This window comes from Rhinoderma darwinii, chromosome 8 (genome assembly GCF_050947455.1).
Source record: "Rhinoderma darwinii isolate aRhiDar2 chromosome 8, aRhiDar2.hap1, whole genome shotgun sequence".
NCBI classification, from domain to species: Eukaryota; Metazoa; Chordata; class Amphibia; order Anura; family Rhinodermatidae; genus Rhinoderma; species Rhinoderma darwinii.
Window position 1 is genome coordinate 125,454,358 of NC_134694.1, and position 23,810 is coordinate 125,478,167.

At 47.9% G+C, this 23,810-nt stretch overlaps 1 protein-coding gene across 2 annotated transcripts in view; it reads right to left on the reverse strand.

Moving 5' to 3' along the window:
• The window catches only part of LOC142659970 (MICOS complex subunit MIC27-like), a 56,393-nt gene extending 49,387 nt beyond the window's left edge, over window positions 1–7,006 (reverse strand). Inside the window, exons 1-8 of one of the 2 annotated variants that reach the window (XM_075836617.1) lie at window positions 6,913–7,006; window positions 5,290–5,394; window positions 5,061–5,180; window positions 2,780–2,834; window positions 2,122–2,220; window positions 1,618–1,709; window positions 1,278–1,394; window positions 381–501 (exon numbers count right to left, since the gene is read on the reverse strand). In XM_075836617.1, coding sequence (XP_075692732.1) covers window positions 381–501; window positions 1,278–1,394; window positions 1,618–1,709; window positions 2,122–2,220; window positions 2,780–2,834; window positions 5,061–5,180; window positions 5,290–5,394; window positions 6,913–6,924 — 721 coding nt within the window. In that variant the 5' untranslated portion in view covers window positions 6,925–7,006. Of the gene's footprint in view, window positions 1–380; window positions 502–1,277; window positions 1,395–1,617; window positions 1,710–2,121; window positions 2,221–2,779; window positions 2,835–5,060; window positions 5,181–5,289; window positions 5,395–6,912 lie in introns of those variants that run through there. The other variant, XM_075836618.1, reaches the window with a different exon arrangement.
• Window positions 7,007–23,810: the final 16,804 nt, after the last annotated feature.

Here is a 23,810-nt window from a genome sequence, read left to right on the forward strand (position 1 = left end):
GAAACATTCTTGTTTTCTCCAGTGGCTTAGAACCTGTCCTGATATCGTTCTGCTGCGCGCTCTTTACCATCGGCTGTGATTGGCGCTCCTCATCAGCCTGTAGATAGACTTACATAGGAGGAGAGCCAATCACAACCAGAGACAGCCCCTTTATTTCAGTGATGTTGGGGGTCTCAGCCCCCCCAGCTGTATAGGGACATCACAAACACTGACTACCGACACAGACTCCATTTCCAGCGCAGTTGTACATTTTGGGAAGGAGTGCAGTCATCACATTGCCCCTTAATACTGGACTGTGTGACCCCGTCCCCCCCATCAGGATCCCTGCTCCATCCACGTGTCCTGTCGTCACCCCTCCCCCACTGTATTGGGACTTTTACCTGCGGGGACACTTGAAGTGCTGGATTCTGCTGGATGTGCAAGGGAGGTGGACGGCTCCGGGACTTCTGCAGGCGACTCCTCAGCCGCTTCTTCACCGCCGGCCTCTGCTCGCGGAGCCTCCTGTCAGGAACATCAGAAATATTTGGTTATTCTCTCTATTTCATTCATTCTAATATTGAACCCATTTCCCCCAAAATAAAAACAAGAACCTCCGGTGAGTCTGTTGAGGTTAGATCTGTTTCTCAGAAAGCTGAGTGATAAACCAATGTGGCCGTCGTCAACACTCCACGGGAATTACCACCCAGCTTTCCTGCATTCTGGATCATCAACTAGTCATCTCCATTCTGGCCCATAGAGAGGGGGGGAGGGGGGGCTTCACAAGCCTCTAGTGTCATAAGCCCTAAAAAAGGCACAGGTGGGTGACAACCTGTGTATAACGGCAGCCCTGTTGGCTGTCACCCGGCTTTCCTAGAAACAGATTTACCAAAGAAACTCAGGGACCAAACAAAATCGGGATTTATTTTCATTCTACTTGGAAATGTTGATGACTGTTGTTGCAGTGATGTCATAATGTGACGTCGCTGCATGTCAGGAGATAGTTAAGACGCCCCAAACACAAAGTAGCTTTTGCAACCGACAGCAATTCCTCTCAACTCCCCCATACACACGCCCGCTCAGCTCTGCCGCCCCCCCCTTTCCAGGCCCCTTTTCTACTCATTGTTTTTTGGGAAACTGTCAGCAAGCATGTGTTCCTGGCGTACAGATGACACTTCTCAGAATATGAATCACCAGAGCAAACTCTGTACAGACACTGAACATGCAAGGAAATTTCAGCTCTGGAGCTTGCAGAATTGTGAGTGCAGCTCTGGAGGATAATACATACTGCGTCTATTTACCTTTGCTTTTCCTGGTGGGACTGGAATTGCTTCTTCTTTCTGAGGTTTTGTTTTCCATAAAGAGCTAACGGCGCCGTACGTCTGATGACTTGCACTGTAAACCTTCTTACTGGTCACCTGTGAAACCACAATAATCCGGTGTCAGAAAGAGAACACGAGCAACGCTCTTAATTATTAATCAGGACAGTTCCCAAAGATCACGGTGTATTTGCGTTAATGGGTCTTCCCATTTACAGACAGCAAGCAGAGATATTGAAAATCGACACATTATCTTCGGTCAAATTTATCAGTCCTAGTACAAACCCTCCTCCCGGCACGTGATCAACAGCGAGACCTTTACCTTAGCAAAAATGACGGTTTGTGCCGGATAACAGACAGACGCCCCCAGCGCCACCAGTCCCAGCGGGTACACGACCTTCTTCAGTCTGGAGCCTATAAAACGAGGAGGGAGAATGAGATCGGCACAAAGGTCAATCAAGGTCAGATCTGCTCCTCAGTAAGTATAAGCCTCTGCCTACAATATTCCACTACTGAGAATGCTGGACAGCACAGCGCCATGGCTGCCGCACTCAGTGATTGCCACCCAGCTTTCCAAGAGTCCTGAAGGGAAACCTGCCCAGTCTGGCGTATACAAGGGGCGAGGAATAGATCGCTGCAAGTTTACGGCTGGGTTGTCAATTGTTTGTAAATTCATAGTCAGAAAATATCAGGAGTTTACTTCTCCTTGCAGCGTTCTATCCGCAGCGTCAATGCTCCCTAATATCGAGGTCCGGCCGCCCTGATCCTATAACTCCCCCACCTCAGTGATTTACAGGGCACGTTGCATTTTGACGAAAACATTTACCTTTTCTGGCTAAAACCAAGCCGGCCAATCCACTGACGGAGATGATCCCCAACCGCGGCAGAAACTCGGGGGGCGGGTTCTTCAGGTAGACGTAACTATCTAGAGAAGGGAAAAGTCCTCAGTCCGGGGTGTCAGCTGGAGCTCCGTGTTTTCACTACAACCCTCCGTACACGTGAGATCTACAGGATGTCCAGTACGGCCGGATTCACACGTGGCATATTTTACATGCGGATTTACTGCAGATTTCACACCTTGCGATACGAAGCGTGAAATCTGCGTCAAATCCACGTGTAAACCCCCCACCAGATATTGTAGGATTCTGACTGAGATCACAAGTCTTTATTACACAGTACGTGCGTTTTTGTCGCGTTCTCACAATGACGACGTTCTGTGAAAATCATTACAAGTCTCATATTCATGTCAATGGAGAAACGCAAAGTGCGGGATCAATAAAAATACAGCAAAGCCCAAAAGTTTCAAGTGACCGGAGACGACCGCAAAATGCCCAACAAGTTTATAGCCTGCGGGTAATAGACAAAATCCATGTGGAGGAATGAACAACAATTGTCACCCCCCCCAGACCGTACACACGAGAGGTAAACAGATCAGAGCGCTCATTGTAGCGAGAGAGTCGTAATGTCTGCGGCCGGGCACATACCTACACCAAACCGTAGCGTTCCTTCTACTCCATTCCTGACTGAGCTGCAAGCGTTCTAATGAAACAGAACGATACAATGTAACACCGCAACTGTAACCATCACATCCAGCCCATAATACCCCCATCTGGTTATTACCAAAACACGTCCAGCTCTGAACACCATCTACAAGATCACATATATGTTGTACTGATCCAGAGTTACATCCTGTATTATACTCCAGAGCTGCACTCACTATTCTGCTGGTGGAGTCACTGTGTACATACATTACATTACTTATCCTGTACTGATCCTGAGTTACATCCTATATTATACTCCAGAGCTGCACTCACTATTCTGCTGGTGGAGTCACTGTGTACATACATTACATTACTTATCCTGTACTGATCCTGAGTTACATCCTGTATTATACTCCAGAGCTGTACTCACTATTCTGCTGGTGGAGTCACTGTGTACATACATACATTACTTATCCTGAGTTATATCCTGTATTATACTCCAGAGCTGTACTCACTATTCTGCTGGTGGAGTCATTGTGTACATACATTACATTACTTATCCTGTACTGATCCTGAGTTATATCCTGCATTATACTCCAGAGCTGCACTCACTATTCTGCTGATGGAGTCACTGTGTACATACATTACATTACTTATCCTGTACTGATCCTGAGTTATATCCTGTATTATACTCCAGAGCTGCACTCACTATTCTGCTGGTGGAGTCACTGTGTACATACATTACTTATCCTGTACTGATCCTGAGTTATATTCTGTATTATACTCCAGAGCTGCACTCACTATTCTGCTGGTGGAGTCACTGTGTACATACATTACATTACTTATCCTGTACTGATCCTGAGTTATATCCTGTATTATACTCCAGAGCTGCACTCACTATTCTGCTGGTGGAGTCACTGTGTACATACATTACATTACTTATCCTGTACTGATCCTGAGTTATATCCTGTATTATACTCCAGAGCTGCACTCACTATTCTGCTGGTGGAGTCACTGTGTACATACATTACATTACTTATCCTGTACTGATCCTGAGTTACATCCTGTATTATACTCCAGAGCTGCACTCCCTATTCTGCTGGTGGAGTCACTATGTACGTACATTACATTACTTATCCTGTACTGATCCTGAGTTACATCCTGTATTATACTCCAGAGCTGCACTCACTATTCTGCTGGTGGAGTCACTGTGTACATACATTACATTACTTATCCTGTACTGATCCTGAGTTATATCCTGTATTATACTCCAGAGCTGCACTCACTATTCTGCTGGTGGAGTCACTGTGTACATACATTACATTACTTATCCTGTACTGATCCTGAGTTATATCCTGTATTAGGCTATGTTCACACGGGGTATTTTGCCGAGTTTTTTTACGCGGAAACCGCGTCGCAAAACTCGGCAGAAACGGCCCGAGAACGCCTCCCATTGATTTCAATGGGAGGCGTCGGCGTCTTTTTCCCGCGAGCAGTAAAACTGCCTCGCGGGAAAAAGAAGCGACATGCCCTATCTTCGGGCGCTTCCGCCTCCGACCTCCCATTGACTTCAATGGGAGGCAGGAGAAAGCGTATATCTCGCTGTTTTATGCCCGCGGCGCTCAATGGCCGCGGGCGAAAAACGGCGCGATAATTGCCGCGAAAATCGGCGTGCAGGGAGAGGAATATCTGCCTCAAAGTTCCAAACGGAATTTTGAGGCAGATATTCCTCCCCCAAAATACTCCGTGTGAACATAGCCTTATACTCCAGAGCTGCACTCACTATTCTGCTGGTGGAGTCACTGTGTACATACATTACATTATGTGGTGGTGGTGTTGTTAATGGACACACAGTTAGAGACTTCAATAAGAATCAGCAGAACTGTGGATGCAGCTCGGGAACAGAAATCTGGTTGCCGTCAGTGAATGAAAACGTTGTTGTTTGCATTCGGAGGCTTGTCGTGACCTAGTCTTGCTTTCGCAACTGATGGGCTTGTTTCAATGTCTCAGTGTAGATTAGAGCCATCAACCTGGAGTCCAGGACAGGAGAGATTTGTGCTGCTGATTGTCTCAAATAGAAACAATTGTAACACACCCTCAGCTGTGAGAAGTTTTAGGTCAGGACAGCTCTTGAAAATGGTGTTGAAACAAGATTTATTAGAGATGATTGAGCGGTATTTATATACAGAATAGAGGTTACCCCGTTGATAATAGTGTATATAGGGGGTTCCAGCAGTCAGCAGAGGTAGTGCAGGAATCAGATAAGCGGTCGTCCGCTCCTTACCCGAGTCCAGGTGACGACAGGCCGCACAGTTGTCCGCACCGCAGAGAACACGCACTGCACGCGGCTCGGCTGCTCTTCAATGAATCTCGATTCTCGGGGAGGAACCGCGTATACCGACAACTGCGAGGAGAGAGAGGCGGGAGCGATGAGCGGAACACCGCGCGGTCCTGACCAATAACATCCAGAGCTGCCGGACAGACCCCTCCCCCCGACACAGGGCCGCGGTTACCTGCTGGGGGTGCAGACGATCTCCTTTTGCTTCTCGGTCAGACGCAGCGTAGAGGCCGTAGGAGGAGAAAACCAGACCGGCCGGGACCGCGGCCAAAACCACGACCTGGAGGAAAGCAGCAGGTGAGCGAGGGGGGCGCAGAATACAGGGGTACAGAGAGTGGTCACAGGTGCAGCAGTGCTATACATATGGGGGTGCAGAATACAGGGGTACAGAGAGTGGTCACAGGTGCAGCAGTGCTATACATATGGGGGTGCAGAATACAGGGGTACAGAGTGGTCACAGGTGCAGCAGGTGAGCGAGGGGGGCGCAGAATACAGGGGTACAGAGAGTGGTCACAGGTGCAGCAGGTGAGCGAGGGGGGCGCAGAATACAGGGGTACAGAGAGTGGTCACAGGTGCAGCAGGTGAGCGAGGGGGGCGCAGAATACAGGGGTACAAAGTGGTCACAGGTGCAGCAGTGCTATACATATGGGGGCGCAGAATACAGGGGTACAGAGAGTGGTCACAGGTGCAGCAGTGCTATACATATGGGGGTGCAGAATACAGGGGTACAGAGTGGTCACAGGTGCAGCAGGTGAGCGAGGGGGGCGCAGAATACAGGGGTACAGAGAGTGGTCACAGGTGCAGCAGGTGAGCGAGGGGGGCGCAGAATACAGGGGTACAAAGTGGTCACAGGTGCAGCAGTGCTATACATATGGGGGCGCAGAATACAGGGGTACAGAGAGTGGTCACAGGTGCAGCAGTGCTATACATATGGGGGTGCAGAATACAGGGGTACAGAGAGTGGTCACAGGTGCAGCAGGGCTATACATATGGGGGTGCAGAATACAGGGGTACAGAGAGTGGTCACAGGTGCAGCAGGGCTATACATATGGGGGCGCAGAATACAGGGGTACAGAGAGTGGTCACAGGTGCAGCAGGGCTATACATATGGGGGCGCAGAATACAGGGGTACAGAGAGTGGTCACAGGTGCAGCAGGGCTATACATATGGGGGCACAGAGAGTGGTCACAGGTGCGTGTGTATACATATGGGGCTGCAGCAGGGCTATACGTATGGGGGGGGGCTGCAGCAGGGCTATACGTATGGGGGGGGCTGCAGCAGGGCTATACGTATGGGGGGGCTGCAGCAGGGCTATACGTATGGGGGGGGCTGCAGCAGGGCTATACGTATGGGGGGGGGCTGCAGCAGGGCTATACGTATGGGGGGGGCTGCAGCAGGGCTATACGTATGGGGGGGGCTGCAGCAGGGCTATACGTATGGGGGGGGGGCTGCAGCAGGGCTATACGTATGGGGGGGGGGCTGCAGCAGGGCTATACGTATGGGGGGGGGCTGCAGCAGGGCTATACGTATGGGGGGGGCTGCAGCAGGGCTATACGTATGGGGGGGGGCTGCAGCAGTGCTATACGTGTGTGTGTGTGTGTATATATATATATATATATAGGGGTGCAGCAGTTCTATACAGATCTATGGGGGTTCGGTATGGACAGATATACCGTCACCTCCCGGCATAATCTACAGTTTCAGAACTACAAGTCCCAGCATGCCCTGCGCCGCTCCCGGGCTGTGAGGACACGTCATGTTGCTGTCCCCCTCTCCTCTACCGGAGCCCGGCACTCACCTTGGACACCATGGCGACAGCTCCTCCCCCTGAAAGATGACGGCGGGGTCAGTACGGAAGCCCGCGCAGCCCAAACTTCATCAACAGCCGGCACCTGCGTCATAAAGTCACGTGGTGTGAATCCTCCTATCAGTCACGGTATGGGGGCGGGGCTAAGTGCTGGACGTTCTGTGCATTATTTAATTGATACTGCAGGTGGAGTGTACCTCATGTTCTCTGCTGACATGACTGTGTGGACGGTACATGATGTGAATGATCCTGCAGGTGGAGTTTACCTCATGTTCTCTGCTGATATGACCCTGTGTGGACGGTACATGATGTGAATGATCCGGCAGGTGGAGTTTACCTCATGTTCTCTGCTGACATGACTCTGTGTGGACGGTACATGATGTGAATGATGCTGCAGGTGGAGTGTACCTCATGTTCTCTGCTGACATGACCCTGTGTGGACGGTACATGATGTGAATGATGCTGCAGGTGGAGTTTACCTCATGTTCTCTGCTGACATGACCCTGTGTGGACGGTACATGATATGAATGATGCTGCAGGTGGAGTGTACCTCATGTTCTCTGCTGACATGACCCTGTGTGGACGGTACATGATGTGAATGATGCTGCAGGTGGAGTTTACCTCATGTTCTCTGCTGACATGATCCTGTGTGGACGGTACATGATGTGAATGATGCTGCAGGTGGAGTTTACCTCATGTTCTCTGCTGACATGACCCTGTGTGGACGGTACATGATGTGAATGATGCTGCAGGTGGAGTGTACCTCATGTTCTCTGCTGACATGACTGTGTGGACGGTACATGATGTGAATGATCCTGCAGGTGGAGTTTACCTCATGTTCTCTGCTGATATGACCCTGTGTGGACGGTACATGATGTGAATGATCCGGCAGGTGGAGTTTACCTCATGTTCTCTGCTGACATGACTCTGTGTGGACGGTACATGATGTGAATGATGCTGCAGGTGGAGTGTACCTCATGTTCTCTGCTGACATGACCCTGTGTGGACGGTACATGATATGAATGATGCTGCAGGTGGAGTGTACCTCATGTTCTCTGCTGACATGACTCTGTGTGGACGGTACATGATGTGAATGATGCTGCAGGTGGAGTTTACCTCATGTTCTCTGCTGACATGACCCTGTGTGGACGGTACATGATGTGAATGATGCTGCAGGTGGAGTTTACCTCATGTTCTCTGCTGACATGACTCTGTGTGGACGGTACATGATGTGAATGATGCTGCAGGTGGAGTTTACCTCATGTTCTCTGCTGACATGACTCTGTGTGGACGGTACATGATGTGAATGATGCTGCAGGTGGAGTTTACCTCATGTTCTCTGCTGACATGACCCTGTGTGGACGGTACATGAGGTGAATGATCCTGCAGGTGGAGTTTACCTCATGTTCTCTGCTGACATGACCCTGTGTGGACGGTACATGATGTGAATGATCCGGCAGGTGGAGTTTACCTCATGTTCTCTGCTGACATGACCCTGTGTGGACGGTACATGATGTGAATGATGCTGCAGGTGGAGTTTACCTCATGTTCTCTGCTGACATGACCCTGTGTGGACGGTACATGATGTGAATGATGCTGCAGGTGGAGTGTACCTCATGTTCTCTGCTGACATGACTCTGTGTGGACGGTACATGATGTGAATGATGCTGCAGGTGGAGTTTACCTCATGTTCTCTGCGGACATGACCCTGTGTGGACGGTACATGATGTGAATGATGCTGCAGGTGGAGTTTACCTCATGTCCTCTGCTGACATGACTCTGTGTGGACGGTACATGATGTGAATGATGCTGCAGGTGGAGTTTACCTCATGTTCTCTGCTGACATGACTGTGTGGACGGTACATGATGTGAATGATGCTGCAGGTGGAGTGTACCTCATGTTCTCTGCTGACATGACTGTGTGGACGGTACATGATGTGAATGATCCGGCAGGTGGAGTGTACCTCATGTTCTCTGCTGACATGACCCTGTGTGGACGGTACATGATGTGAATGATGCTGCAGGTGGAGTTTACCTCATGTTCTCTGCTGACATGACCCTGTGTGGACGGTACATGATGTGAATGATGCTGCAGGTGGAGTTTACCTCATGTTCTCTGCTGACATGACCCTGTGTGGACGGTACATGATGTGAATGATGCTGCAGGTGGAGTTTACCTCATGTTCTCTGCTGACATGACCCTGTGTGGACGGTACATGATGTGAATGATGCTGCAGGTGGAGTTTACCTCATGTTCTCTGCTGACATGACTCTGTGTGGACGGTACATGATGTGAATGATGCTGCAGGTGGAGTTTACCTCATGTTCTCTGCTGACATGATCCTGTGTGGACGGTACATGATGTGAATGATGCTGCAGGTGGAGTTTACCTCATGTTCTCTGCTGACATGACTGTGTGGACGGTACATGATGTGAATGATGCTGCAGGTGGAGTGTACCTCATGTTCTCTGCTGACATGACTCTGTGTGGACGGTACATGATGTGAATGATGCTGCAGGTGGAGTTTACCTCATGTTCTCTGCTGACATGACTCTGTGTGGACGGTACATGATGTGAATGATGCTGCAGGTGGAGTTTACCTCATGTTCTCTGCTGACATGATCCTGTGTGGACGGTACATGATGTGAATGATGCTGCAGGTGGAGTGTACCTCATGTTCTCTGCTGACATGACCCTGTGTGGACGGTACATGATGTGAATGATGCTGCAGGTGGAGTTTACCTCATGTTCTCTGCTGACATGATCCTGTGTGGACGATACATGATGTGAATGATGCTGCAGGTGGAGTTTACCTCATGTTCTCTGCTGACATGACCCTGTGTGGACGGTACATGATGTGAATGATGCTGCAGGTGGAGTTTACCTCATGTTCTCTGCTGACATGATCCTGTGTGGACGATACATGATGTGAATGATGCTGCAGGTGGAGTTTACCTCATGTTCTCTGCTGACATGACTCTGTGTGGACGGTACATGATGTGAATGATGCTGCAGGTGGAGTTTACCTCATGTCCTCTGCTGACATGACCCTGTGTGGACGGTACATGATATGAATGATGCTGCAGGTGGAGTGTACCTCATGTTCTCTGCTGACATGACTCTGTGTGGACGGTACATGATGTGAATGATGCTGCAGGTGGAGTTTACCTCATGTCCTCTGCTGACATGACCCTGTGTGGACGGTACATGATATGAATGATGCTGCAGGTGGAGTGTACCTCATGTTCTCTGCTGACATGACTCTGTGTGGACGGTACATGATGTGAATGATGCTGCAGGTGGAGTTTACCTCATGTTCTCTGCTGACATGACCCTGTGTGGACGGTACATGATGTGAATGATGCTGCAGGTGGAGTTTACCTCATGTTCTCTGCTGACATGATCCTGTGTGGACGATACATGATGTGAATGATGCTGCAGGTGGAGTTTACCTCATGTTCTCTGCTGACATGATCCTGTGTGGACGGTACATGATGTGAATGATGCTGCAGGTGGAGTGTACCTCATGTTCTCTGCTGACATGACTCTGTGTGGACGGTACATGATGTGAATGATGCTGCAGGTGGAGTTTACCTCATGTTCTCTGCTGACATGACCCTGTGTGGACGGTACATGAGGTGAATGATCCTGCAGGTGGAGTTTACCTCATGTTCTCTGCGGACATGACCCTGTGTGGACGGTACATGATGTGAATGATCCGGCAGGTGGAGTTTACCTCATGTTCTCTGCTGACATGACCCTGTGTGGACGGTACATGATGTGAATGATGCTGCAGGTGGAGTTTACCTCATGTTCTCTGCTGACATGACTCTGTGTGGACGGTACATGATGTGAATGATGCTGCAGGTGGAGTTTACCTCATGTTCTCTGACCCTGTGTGGACGGTACATGATGTGAATGATGCTGCAGGTGGAGTTTACCTCATGTTCTCTGACCCTGTGTGGACGGTACATGATGTGAATGATGCTGCAGGTGGAGTTTACCTCATGTTCTCTGACCCTGTGTGGACGGTACATGATGTGAATGGAATGCGCCGCCTGTTGATGGTTCCCGCGTCACGGTGGAGGAATATTCAGAGATCTTCCCCCGGATGTTCATGGTCGTGGAGATCCATTCACAGCTGATCTTCAGAGTGTTACTGAGTGAAGTCCTGACGAGGGGAGGGGCTCTGACTACTGAGAAGTAATGGCTCCTGTGGCCCTCGCACGGGGACAGCTGGTAAAGACCCCGGAGGTTGTATAAATGGCGCCGGCCTCACGGATGTCTAAGGGCGGATCTATACGGGCCGGTAGAACCGCACGCGGTTTACTATAAATCGGCACAATTTTTTTTAGCCGTGTGTTTTGTTCAGATGAAACACGTAAAAATGTATCGACCTGTAAAACCGTGCGGCCAAAAAACGTATCACAAAACCACCGCAATTCTCAATAAAACGCATATAATATTGCTGCGCTCCACGCTGCTTCGCCCTCGTATTTGGGGGTGTAAATAGATTTCTGGGTCTGAATTCTTGTGGGGTCTGGGATCTGCTGCACATTAAAGCCGCGTTCCCACAGTGCAGATTTGCTGCAGATTTTGCATGTGTTTTTTTTTTAAGCCAAAACCGGAAACGGAACCTAAACAAGAAATATATAAAGACAAGCCTCATAGGCCGGAGCCCCCGGATCACATTCTGGTTTTGGCTAAAAAGGCGCATACAAAATCTGCAGCAAATCTGCACTGTGGGAACGCGGCCTTAGGCCTGATTTACACGAGCGTGTGCATTTTGCGCATGCAAAAAACGCGGTGTTTTGCATGCGCAAAAGGCACTTAACAACTCCGCGTGTCATGTTCATATGATGCGTGTTTGTGTGATTTTCTCGCAGCCGCCATCATTATGACACTCTGTTTGTAGCACGTGGTGCTTTTCTGTTTATATTCATTTTTTAACTGCTGTTGCGCGAATAATGCACGTTCCACGGAAGTGCTTCCGTGTGGTGCGCGTGATTTTCACGCACCCATTGACTTCAATGGGTGCGTGATGCGCGAAAAACGCCGAAATTTAGAACGTCGCGAGTTTTATGCAGCGGACACACGCAGCGCAAAAATCACGGACTGTCTGCACTGCCCCATAGACTTGTTTAGGTTCGTGCGACCCACATGAAATTCACGCGGGTTGCACGGACGCAAATCACGTTCATGTAAATCCGCCCTTGGGCTGAATGCTCCCCTCCACTTGACGCGACTCATACGATGCACGGATGACGCTGCTCGGAGTCCGGTCCTTGTATGAGCTGCGCTGGAACGATGAGGGCGCCGGAGGGGGGGGGGGAAGCGCTGCGGTGTCCGTGTGGTTATTTTATGGCTCTCGCGGTCACCTCTTAATGAATGTCGCATCTTACTCCACCGTTCTCACTATTAGCAGCGGCGTACGAAGCGCGAGTCCTAATAAATTCGCCCATAATCCCCGGAGATCAATGGCTGACGTTTCTCTGCTGTGAAGATTCCCACTTCACCTTCATGAACAGATTTCTGCAATTTTGCACAAAATGGCGCGCTCTCAGCACGCCGCGCCGGACTGCGAGTCCGTTACCAAGAAAAGAAGACAGGATTTCCCCTTTAATCAGTTTATTGAGTGCACAGGTTCGTGGTAACGTTAAAAAAGTCTCATAATAGTAGTATAGAATAATGTGAAACAAGGAGACGAAACAAGAATTGCGTGAATCTGGCGTAGTCGTTATTCATGGCCATTACTTAAAAATCAACATTATGACCGGACATGCGCACGGCACACCACGCTCTCATGACAATATCGGAAATAAATCCCCCCCAAAAAATGCAAAAATGTTCTGAATGTTTACAAAGTAACAGTTCTGCCATTGTAGCGGAAACAGGAGGAGCGGCCTCTAGTGGAGCGGCGCTGCATTACACTGATCCAGCGCTTCCCAACAGTCTGGTGGAGTTTGGTTTCATGGTCTATTGCTGCTAGAATCTGGGGTGTGGTTATGTACACGGGACACCGGCCACGTGGCGTCTGGAGGGGGCGCTATAGATCATCGGCTTTGGTGTTCGATAAGGAATAAAAACCAAACAGAACGCGTTTACTTGAAGCATAAATACGGGGTCAGTAATCCATGGTGATGCATTGTCCTAGTTTGTGGCCCCCTGGGCTCCCGGCCGCCTCGGTCACCACCATGTACAGTAGTAGTTGCTGGCCTCATGCGCTGGTTCTGCGGGGGAGGATACGTTGCTGCGTTGTTGGCCGTCAAGTCTCGTCCAGATCTCTGGTCGCTATGAAGAGACTGAGCGGCGGATCTTGGGGTCAGTACTCAGAGCAGCACCGGGCTGGACCTGCGGACACGTCAGTCACGGGACGGTGAGACCCCCCACTGCTGCCTCTCTGGACTTACACACAATGTAGAATAAATCTCCATCTTACACTGAGCAACTGGATATTAAAATGCATCAAGTTTGTACTCCAGTTGCTTCCAGAACTGCAGTCACAATTCTGCTGGTTTCCTATTAGCTCTCGGGCTTCAGATCTTACTGATCCCCCTGCTGACTCAGTGTCTTTACAGAATCTCCGATGACATCATGTCTTATCCTGGAGACACCTTCAGAGCTGCGTTCACAATTCTGTAGACTGTAGTCATGAGGCACTGTATTCTGCTCTAGAAGCAATGCTGCTGATAGGGAGTGCCTGCTTAACCCTTGGTATAAAATCACCCGCTACGGGCGCCGTATTACAGCATAGATCCATAATATGACCTAAATTATGCTTACACTACATCTCCCTGAATGCACTGCAGCAGACCATGCTTTATACAGACACTGAACCAACAGGTGGCAGCAGGGAAATCCTGCACGATTATGACTGCAGCTCTGGATGTGACTGGAATATAGGACATGATATACTGTGACAGCAGTATTGTGATTGCAGCTTTGGATGTGACTGGAGTATAAGTCATGATATACTGTAACAGCAGTATTGTGACTGAAGATTTGGATGTGACTGGTGGATAAGACGATGTAAAAGCAAAATAGCGACTGCAGCTCTGGATGTGACTGGAGCATGACATGATGTATCTCAGGACAAGTAAAGTCGTCTACACCTGTGAGATTTGGAGCCGCAGTGAATGAACCCCCCCCCCCCCTTATATGTCGGATATTAGATATTCACCAGAATGAGCCGTGTGGGGGAGGGCGACCTAGAATCAGAAATAAAAGTTTTTCGTTTTTCCCACTGTTTGTCAGATGTGCTTCTAATCTGAGCCACCGCCCACAGCGCAGCCATGAATATAATCTAGGAGAACGATGTGCAACCGAGAAAATCATCCCCCGAACCGTCCGTCCTTGGCGAGCACAACGGCAGCGTGATCAGATGTGAGTGACCATACTGATATGAATGCACAAAACGTGAGGACAGCGTCAAATATGGCGAAAATTTAAGGGTGTTTATTAACATCCCAAGTTACATAGTTACATAGTTAGTTAGTACGGCTGAAAAAAGACACATGTCCATCAAGTTCAACCAAGGGATGGGAAAAGGGAAGGAAAAATTTCTACACATAGGAGCGAATATTTTTTTTGTTCTAGGAAATTATCTAACCCTTTTTTAAAGCCATCTACTGTCCCTGCTGTGACGGCTCCTGCGGTGTCTACTGTCCCTGCTGTGACGGCTCCTGCGGTGTCTCCTGTCCCTGCTGTGACGGCTCCTGCGGTGTCTACTGTCCCTGCTGTGACGGCTCCTGCGGTATCTACTGTCCCTGCTGTGACGGCTCCTGCGGTGTCTACTGTCCCTGCTGTGACGGCTCCTGTGGTGTCTACTGTCCCTGCTGTGACGGCTCCTGTGGTGTCTACTGTCCCTGCTGTGACCAGCTCCTGCGGTAGGCTATTCCATAAATTCACAGTTCTCACTGTAAAGAAGCCTTGTCGCCTCTGCAGCTTGAACCTTTTTTTCTCCAGACGGAGGGAGTGCCCCCTTGTTTTTTGAGGGGGTTTTACAAGGAACAGGATATCACCATATTTTTTGTATGTGCCATTAATATATTTATATAAGTTAATCATGTCCCCCTTAGTCGTCTTTTTTCAAGGCTAAATAGGTTTAATTCTTTCAATCTTTCCCCATAACTTAAATTCTCCATGCCCCTTATTAGCTTCGTTGCTCTTCTTTGTATTTTTTCCAACTCCAGGGCATCCTTTCTATGAACTGGAGCCCAGAACTGGACTGCATATTCTAGATGAGGCCTCACTAATGCTTTGTAAAGTGGCATTATTACATCCCTGTCCCGCGAGTCCATGCCTCTTTTAATACACGACAATATCCTGCTGGCCTTTGAAGCAGCTGATTGACACTGCATGCTGTTATTGAGTTTATGATTTACAAGTACACCCAGATCCTTCTCAACAAGTGAATCCGCCAGTGTAGCGCCCCCTAGGACATATGATGCATGCAGGTTGTTGGTACCAAGATGCATAACTTTACATTTATCTACATTAAACTTCATCTGCCAAGTGGACGCCCAAACACTTAGTTTGTTTAAATCTGCCTGTAATTCATGAACATCTTCCATAGTCTGAACTATATTGCATAGCTTGGTGTCATCTGCAAAAATAGAAATAGTGCTATTAATCCCATCCTCTATATCATTAATAAATAAGTTGAATAATAGTGGTCCCAGCACTGAACCCTGGGGTACACCACTTATAACCGGGGACCATTCAGAGTAGGAATCATTGACCACAACCCTCTGGATACGGTCCTTGAGCCAATTCTCAATCCAATTACAAACTATATTTTCTAAACCTATAGTCCTTAATTTACCCATTAGGCGTCTATGGGGGACAGTGTCAAATGCCTTTGCAAAGTCCAAAAACACTAAATCCACAGCGGCCCCTCTGTCTAGGCTTCTGCTCACCCCTCATATAATCATTATATCCACAGCGACCCCTCTGTCTAGACTTCTGCTCACCTCTTCATAAAAACAGATTAGGTTAGTTTGACAACTTCTGTCCTTAGTAAAACCGTGCTGGCTGTCACTTATAATGCTATTTATTGTCACATAATCCTGTATATAGTCCCTCAATAGCCCCTTAAACATTTTCCCCACGATGGATGTTAAGCTTACTGGTCTATAATTACCCGGGGAAGACCTAGAGCCCTTTTTGAAAATAGGCACCACATTTGCCCTGCGCCAGTCCCTTGGCACTATACCAGTCACTAGAGATTCTCTGAATATTATGAAAAGGGGGACAGAAATAACTGAACTAAGCTCTTTAAGAATTCTAGGGTGTAACCCATCTGGTCCCGGAGCCTTGTGCACATTTATTTTATTTAATTTAGCTTGGACCATCTCTACATTCATCCAATTCAGTATATCAACTGATATATTAACAGCACTGGCAGCGGCTACATCAGCTCCTCAGCACTGGCACCGGCTACATCAGCTCCTCAGCACTGGCACCGGCTACATCAGCTGCTCTTTCTTCTGTTGTATATACAGAGCTAAAGAACCCATTTAGTAACTCTGCCTTCTCTTGATCCCCTGTGATCAACTCCCCATTACCATTATCTAGGGGTCCTACATGTTCAGACCTTGGCTTTTTTGCATTTATATGCTTGAAGAATTTTTTAGGATTTGTTTTACTATCCTTGGCCACCTGCCTTTCATTTTGTATTTTTGCTAATTTTATTACATTTTTACAGATTTTATTAAGCTCTTTATATTTTACAAAGGCTACAGCTGTACCCTCAGATTTGTATTTTTTAAATGCCCTTTTTTTGTCATGTATTGCCCCTTTCACAGAAGGTGTAAGCCATGTGGGGTTTAATTTGAGTCGTTTATACTTATTACCTGTAGGAATAAATTTTGCACTATAATAACTCAAAGTAGATTTGAAAATCTCCCATTTATCATTTGTTCCATTATTTGACATTAGTTCTTCCCAGTCTATATCCTGAATTGCCGCCCTCATCCTGGGGAAATTGGCTTTTTGTACGGTTGAAAAAAGACACATGTCCATCAAGTAGATGAGCGACGCTGCGTCTCCGCTCCGCAGGAGCTTTTCTCAGACATAAAATACATGTGAAAAAAGACACATGTCCATCAAGTAGATGAGCGACGCTGCGTCTCCGCTCCGCAGGAGCTTTTCTCAGACATAAAATACATGTGAACAACGGCCTATAAATATATCACCTAGAAGTGAATCCATCCAATCAAGAGACAATGTGACGGACGCTCCTCCTGAGCACACGTGTAAGATAAGAGGAACACATCACATATTCAACATGAATCAGTAGAGATCCGGCCGCACAGGCGCCGTCACAGTCAGGCCTTATTCACACAGCGTATTTCACGTCCGTGTTACGCGCGTTAAGACAACGGACATCACACAGACCTATGCAAGTCAATGGGTCATTCAGACATTCCGTGTTTTTCCTGCAGCGCGTGTGTCCGCTACTTGAATTTCACTGCATGTCCTATTCTTGTGTTTTTTGCGCATCACGCACCCATTAAAGTTAATGCGTGCGTGAAAATCACGGATAGGACACGGACGCACATCCGTGATTCACGCAACAGTTGCTAAAGAAATGATGAAAAAAAAAGCACCTTCAGTTGTTCAGCCGCGCTCCATACACGGATGCCACACGGAACTGGAACGCAGGAAAAACGCTGGGTTTTTTTACGCGCGCAAAACGGACACGTTTGTGTGAATCAGGGCTCTAGCCAGCAATAAAGATGGCCGCCGCGCATGCGCAGCAGCGTAAAGTGAGTTCCGTTGACTTCCATCGGCCAGCGCATGCGCAGTAGGTAATTGTGAACGTGAGACAGACGAGCGTCTTGGAGTGCAGCAGCGACATCCCACAGTACACGGCGTCTTGCACTTTGTTTTGCACTTGATTCATGTTGAATATCTGATGTGTCAGTAAAGCTCTGTTCACACGCTGAGTCAAAAACGTCTGAAAATAGAGAGCTTCAAGGGAAAACGGCTCCTGATTTTTAAGCGTTTTTTTAAGGGCGGATTTACACGAACGTGCTATACGTCCGTGCAACCTGCGTGGTTTTCACGCGGGTCGCACGGACCTATGCAAGTCTATGGGGCAGTGCAGACTGTCCGTGAGTTTTGCGCAGCGTGAGTCCGCTGCGTAAAACTTGCGACATGTTCTATATTTCAGCGTTTTTCGCGCATCACGCACCCATTGAAGTCAATGGGTGCGTGAAAATCACGCGCACCACACGGAAGCACAGTAAAAAAATGAATGTAAACAGAAAAGCACCACGTGCTTTTCTGTTTACAAACATCCAAACGGAGTGTCATTAATGATGGCGGCTGCGTGAAAAGCACGCAGCCGCGCACCATATGAACATGACACACGGAGCTGTTAAGTGCCTTTTGCGCACGTCACGTTTTTTGCGTGCACAAAACGCACAAGCTGTGTGAACATGCCCTTACCCTTATTACTTACACGTGTGCTCAGGAGGAGCGTCCGTCACATTGTCTCTTGATTGGATGGATTCACTTCTAGGTGATATATGTATAGCCCGTTGTTCACATGTATTTTATGTCTGAGAAAAGCTCCTGCGGAGCGGAGACGCAGCGTCGCTCATCTACTTGGGATGTTAATAAACACCTTTATATTTTCGCCATATTTGACGCTGTCCTCCGTTTTGTACATTAGTCGTTTGTCTGGACATGGAATTTGCATCTTTTTCAAAATTGAAGTGGAAAGAATCTAAACCAGTGAGTTCTGTGGAATATCTGATATTAATGTGACTGATTTATCCTGGAGGCCGAGTGATAATCGAGGCGGCTGTCATAGCTCTCACAAGTCACCCAACTTTCCTGAAGTTCTGAATGGTAAATTTGCCGGGTCATGGGCTGCTCCGTGCTCTGATGTGGCTGAATAACCAGGCGCTCGGTGCCACGTCTGCCCGAGAGCAGCGGATGTGCCACCACAGAACTAGAAGGCTTGGCATTCAGAAGTCTAGGAAAGTTGATTTACTGAAAACTTGGTAAAAATTCTATTTAGCTGAGTGACAATCAGAAGAACGGACATTACAGCTGCCACAAAGGTTCTCACCCAGCTTTTCTAGAATCCTGAACACAAATGTGCCAAGTTATACAGCAACCTGTGAGCGGGGGATGTATCACTACATAATTGGGTAGAAGTCTGGGAAAGTTAGGTAACAACCCCTGTAGGAGTTGTAATGGCATCCACATTGGTAGTCTCACAACTTTCCCAAACGCCTGAAGGGTAAAAGGTCTACCTGATTATGCTGTGGGTCACACTTTGTCCCCTCCAAACAGGATTATTGCAATTGTAGAAGTAAAGTTCTGCCCCCGTTTCCTGCCTCCCCCGTCACTTGTGTCGTTCTCGTCTCTGCACCTTCCAACCTCCATAGATCTAAAGCTGCTGGACCGACCAAGGGGCCGGGGACATGACACAAGTTATCGGCCTCCTCTTCTGTAAATTGTAATCATTGTATGAGAAAAAGTACTGCAGCTTTCTAATCCATTGCTGTCAGTGAATATAATCCTTCTTACTTACATCCAGGGGCTGAAAACATGTAGAGATCTAATACTTCTCACAGCTGAGGGTTTGTTACAATTGTATCCGGTATACAATCCTTTGTGAAAGGGGCAGACACTGACAGCAGAGGGCTCCTGTCCAAGAAGTGTGTATGGGCCCCCATCATGCACCACACACACTGGACACATATGCAAGTCTCGCTAGACACATGACGCCTGCATGCCACTCACACATAGGACACGTGCCGCCTGCATGCCACTCACACATAGGACACGTGCCGCCTGCGTGCCACTCGCACATGGTACCCATGCCGCCTGCGTGCCACTCACACATAGGACACGTGCCGCCTGCATGCCACTCACACATAGGACACGTGCTGCCTGCATGCCGCTCACACATAGGACACGTGCTGCCTGCGTGCCACTCACACATAGGACACGTGCCACCTGCATGCCACTCACACATAGGACACGTGCTGCCTGCATGCCACTCACACATATAACACGTGCCGCCTGCATGCCACTCACACACAGGACACGTGCCATCTGCATGGCATTCACACATAGGACACGTGCCGCCTGCATGCCACTCACACATATAACGTGCCGCCTGCGTGCCACTCACACGTATGCACATCCGCATGTCCCTTGCAAAGCACCCTGATCCATAACGCAACACACACGGACCCGATTCACACGCGTGTGAATCTGATACGCTGGTGTGAATGAGGCCTTACTCACACATAGGACACATCCTGTGGAGTGTTTGCTTTAATGTTTCAGTGGAGTCCAGATTGTTTACCTCAGAGGATTATCTAGACAGAATGCAATTGTAACAAACACTCAGCCGTGAGAAGTAATAATTCTGTCATTCTACTGAATGTTTCTTTTAAAAATCTATTCCTGATATTACAGGAATTTGAAGGGTTTGGGGTTTTATTCTATACTGATAAGGATTTATCTACGTTTGTCAGTGTTATGAACCATCGTGTTTCCAGTCTGGGATGAAGCGCACGTGACTTGTAATACGCTTATAATGTTCACCTGGAAGCGCTTTATTACCCCATGTACAGGGAAGGTCACAGCTTTATCCCCTCTCTGATTGGATGAAGTGATACAGAATGATCTGAGATAACGGCAACAATGTATCAGCGGATTGTGCCCCACGTCTCATGTCATCATCTGCGTCTTATGTTTGTAGATTTAGCGCAGTAATATAAATCTGGACATTGACAGCGGAATAAAGTCTCAGTGCAGCTCCGTCGCAATGTGTGAGTTTTGCAAAACTGTTTTATTATTTATTTAATAAACAAAATGTTTCGTTTTGATCATTTTGTATCTTCCTACATATAGAACAATAAATATTTACTATAAGTCGTCATATCCTGTACATCAGTATTCACCCCCCTCCATCGTGTCACATTCCCCCCACAGTAACACGGAGTTAAATCATTTATAAAAAATATTCCGTTATATATGTGCCTATATATAGATCTATGTATTTATATATATATTTATAGGTTTATATAGGTAACAAATTGACAGGAGATATTTACAGTCCTCACTGACTCTGAGCTTCCATCTTCGCCTCCCAGTTTTGGGTGACCCTCTGTCCGTTACCTGTAATTGAGGTCACGCCGCGGGTATCGGCCTCGTCTCCGTGTACCCTTAATACAACCAGTGCCATAGTGATGACCGGCAGGGTGGACTCAGCGGTCAGGTAAAGGGGCAGTGGCAGAGGGCCTGGCAGCCATGGGCACAGTGATGGCACGCGGGGTGGTTCAACATCACTGACCGCTGGTATCGCTGCGCAGGTCGATTGTCTGAACACGTCACATTAACGAGGATTTCCATAGAAAACACAAAAATAACCATATTAGTAAATCAGAAGGTTAGGCCCTGTTCACAAAGAATTATTTTGGCTCTGATTTTGATGTGGAAGCTGCATCGGAACCGGCGCCCAAAAAAGCCCCCCCCCCCTGTTGATTTAAATGGGAGGCAGAGGCGGGTTTTTTCCCCAGGCGGCTTTTGGCCTCGTGGGAAAAAAAAGCAACATGTCCTTTCCTGCCACGGTTTCCGCCTCTCATCTCCCCATTGAAAACAATGGGAGGCAGAAAAACCTGCGGCGCTCGTTTCAGAGCGTTTTTCGCTCCTTTTTTTTTTGCCCCCGGTCCTTGCATTCGCTTCAATGATGAAAAATACGAGCAGGCAGATCAAAATCTGCCTCAAAACTCCAGACAGAATTTTGAGGCAGAATTTTCAGCCTGCAAAAAACTCAGAGTGAACATACACTTAGGCCTTGTTCACACTGTGATCACACAGAGTTTTTTGCAGGCTGAAAATTCTGCCTCAAAATTCTGTCTGGAGTTTTGAGGCAGATTTTGATCTCCCTGCACGCCGTTTTTCGCCCGCAACCATTGAGCGCCATGGGCAAAAACGCAGCAAAAAACGCTTTCTCTACCTCCCATCAATGTCAATGGGAGGTCAAAGACGTAAACGCCCGAAGATAGGGCATGTAACTTCTTTTCGTGAGCGGAAAAAAAACGCCTCCGTCTCCCATTGAAATCAATGAGAGGCGTTTTCAGACATTTTTTGGTGCGTTTTCCGACACGGTTTTCGCATCAAAAAACGTGCCCAAAAACTCTGTGTGAACAGGGCCTTAGGGGAGAGACAGACCTCGATTGACCCTCTACTGCTGCAATGCAAAGGTGACCACTTAACCAATATGGCGGTCGGTAATCACTTTCCGAACCGTTACGTTGTTTTTTATAGGGATAATCCAGTCATCACACAATGTCACCGTGATGAGCCTCCCATTGTAGAATATTTTTTCTTTTATTTGTGTTCTATGATTAAATGTAAAAGATGTAAATCTTTCTCATTCTGGAGGGGGCTTAGTTGTCACATGACTGAGCCTCATAACTGACACGTGTAGGGAAATGACATAGGAGGGCGGTGTCTGATACTTATTTGTTGGCGTGGGAAAATAGTTGTCATGAAGATAAGCCACCAGCTGGAATTACATGGGGCGGCGCTTGTACCAGGACCACCGTGTCTTATTTGTATCTCAAAGTAAAACAGATAAATAACGAACTTCTGATTTACCAATTTCTGGACATTTTATTAGTTTTGGGTGGGAATCCTCTTAAAGTGAAGCCGCTGTGCGCCCCCAGATCTCTGCAATCACTCACAACCGTCAGGCCGCCGCTATAAGGGCGATTTTATTACTGTGACCACGAATCACCAAATATAAGATCTGCATCTCGTCTTCATCTCCCGCCAGCTGTAAGTCCAGGGCCCAGTGAGCGGGGGCTTTACATGTTTAGGGGTCAGTTCCTTTAAGGACAAACATGCAATAATATCTGTGACAACTTCCCCATAGGAGCAGAGTGCAGTCACAGTGACTCATTGGATCGCAGTGAAACGTTGCGGGGGGTCAGTAAATGTAGTGGAGGAGGGTGTCAGACCCCTGAGAGCAGCGGGGTAATCACAGTGACCTGTCCAGGGGGCTCCATATTCACAGTGACGTGGCAGGGAGGAAACGTCTATTCAGCCGCTACATAAATACTGGATACTGAGATCTTCACATCTTTCTGATTTAAAGGGGCACTCCACCTATAGAAACGTATAAAACTGGCGTTAAGAAGTTGTACAGTGAAAGTCCATTGGTCCAGCGGCTGTTAATTTACCTGATGGTCCGGCATATCAGATCCCTCGGGGGGGTCATCTGCCGGGTCCCCAAAGCGCAAACGCACGTAACATCTGCTTTAACCATCAGCGTCCGTGCATTGGGCCCCGGAAGATGAAGACCACTGGACCCACCAAAGAGGAGATAAATATGTCCAATAATTCAGAATTTCTGATTATCTGGCACCTCAGTGGATTATTAGAGTTTTACTGTACACATTACTCACCATTTACATTTGGCGCAGTCCTAAAACCAACCAGGAGTATGGTCGGTGCCGCATTGCTGTGGTCATGTGACACAATCACGTGACTGCATCTTTCGAGCACCAATGCTACTTGTCCGTCTGACGAGTCCCGGTGCGACCAGCACATTGTACTGTGGACCACCCGGTCACATGATGATGTCACATGACCACGCCAATGTATTATGGACAATGTGGTCACATGATGATGTCACATGACCACGCCGATGTATAGTATAGATGAGAAAGTTTACACGTGGCGGCCATGTTTAGTATGCAAAATCTAAACCATGAGTCATTTGCATAATGTCAGTTCAAAAATGTATCTTTTTCTGAACCTCTTTAATCGCCATAACGACGGTCGCGTCACCAGCACTTACACCCAGGAATACATTGTAACAAATAAAAGAAATGAAAACTAATCGGGG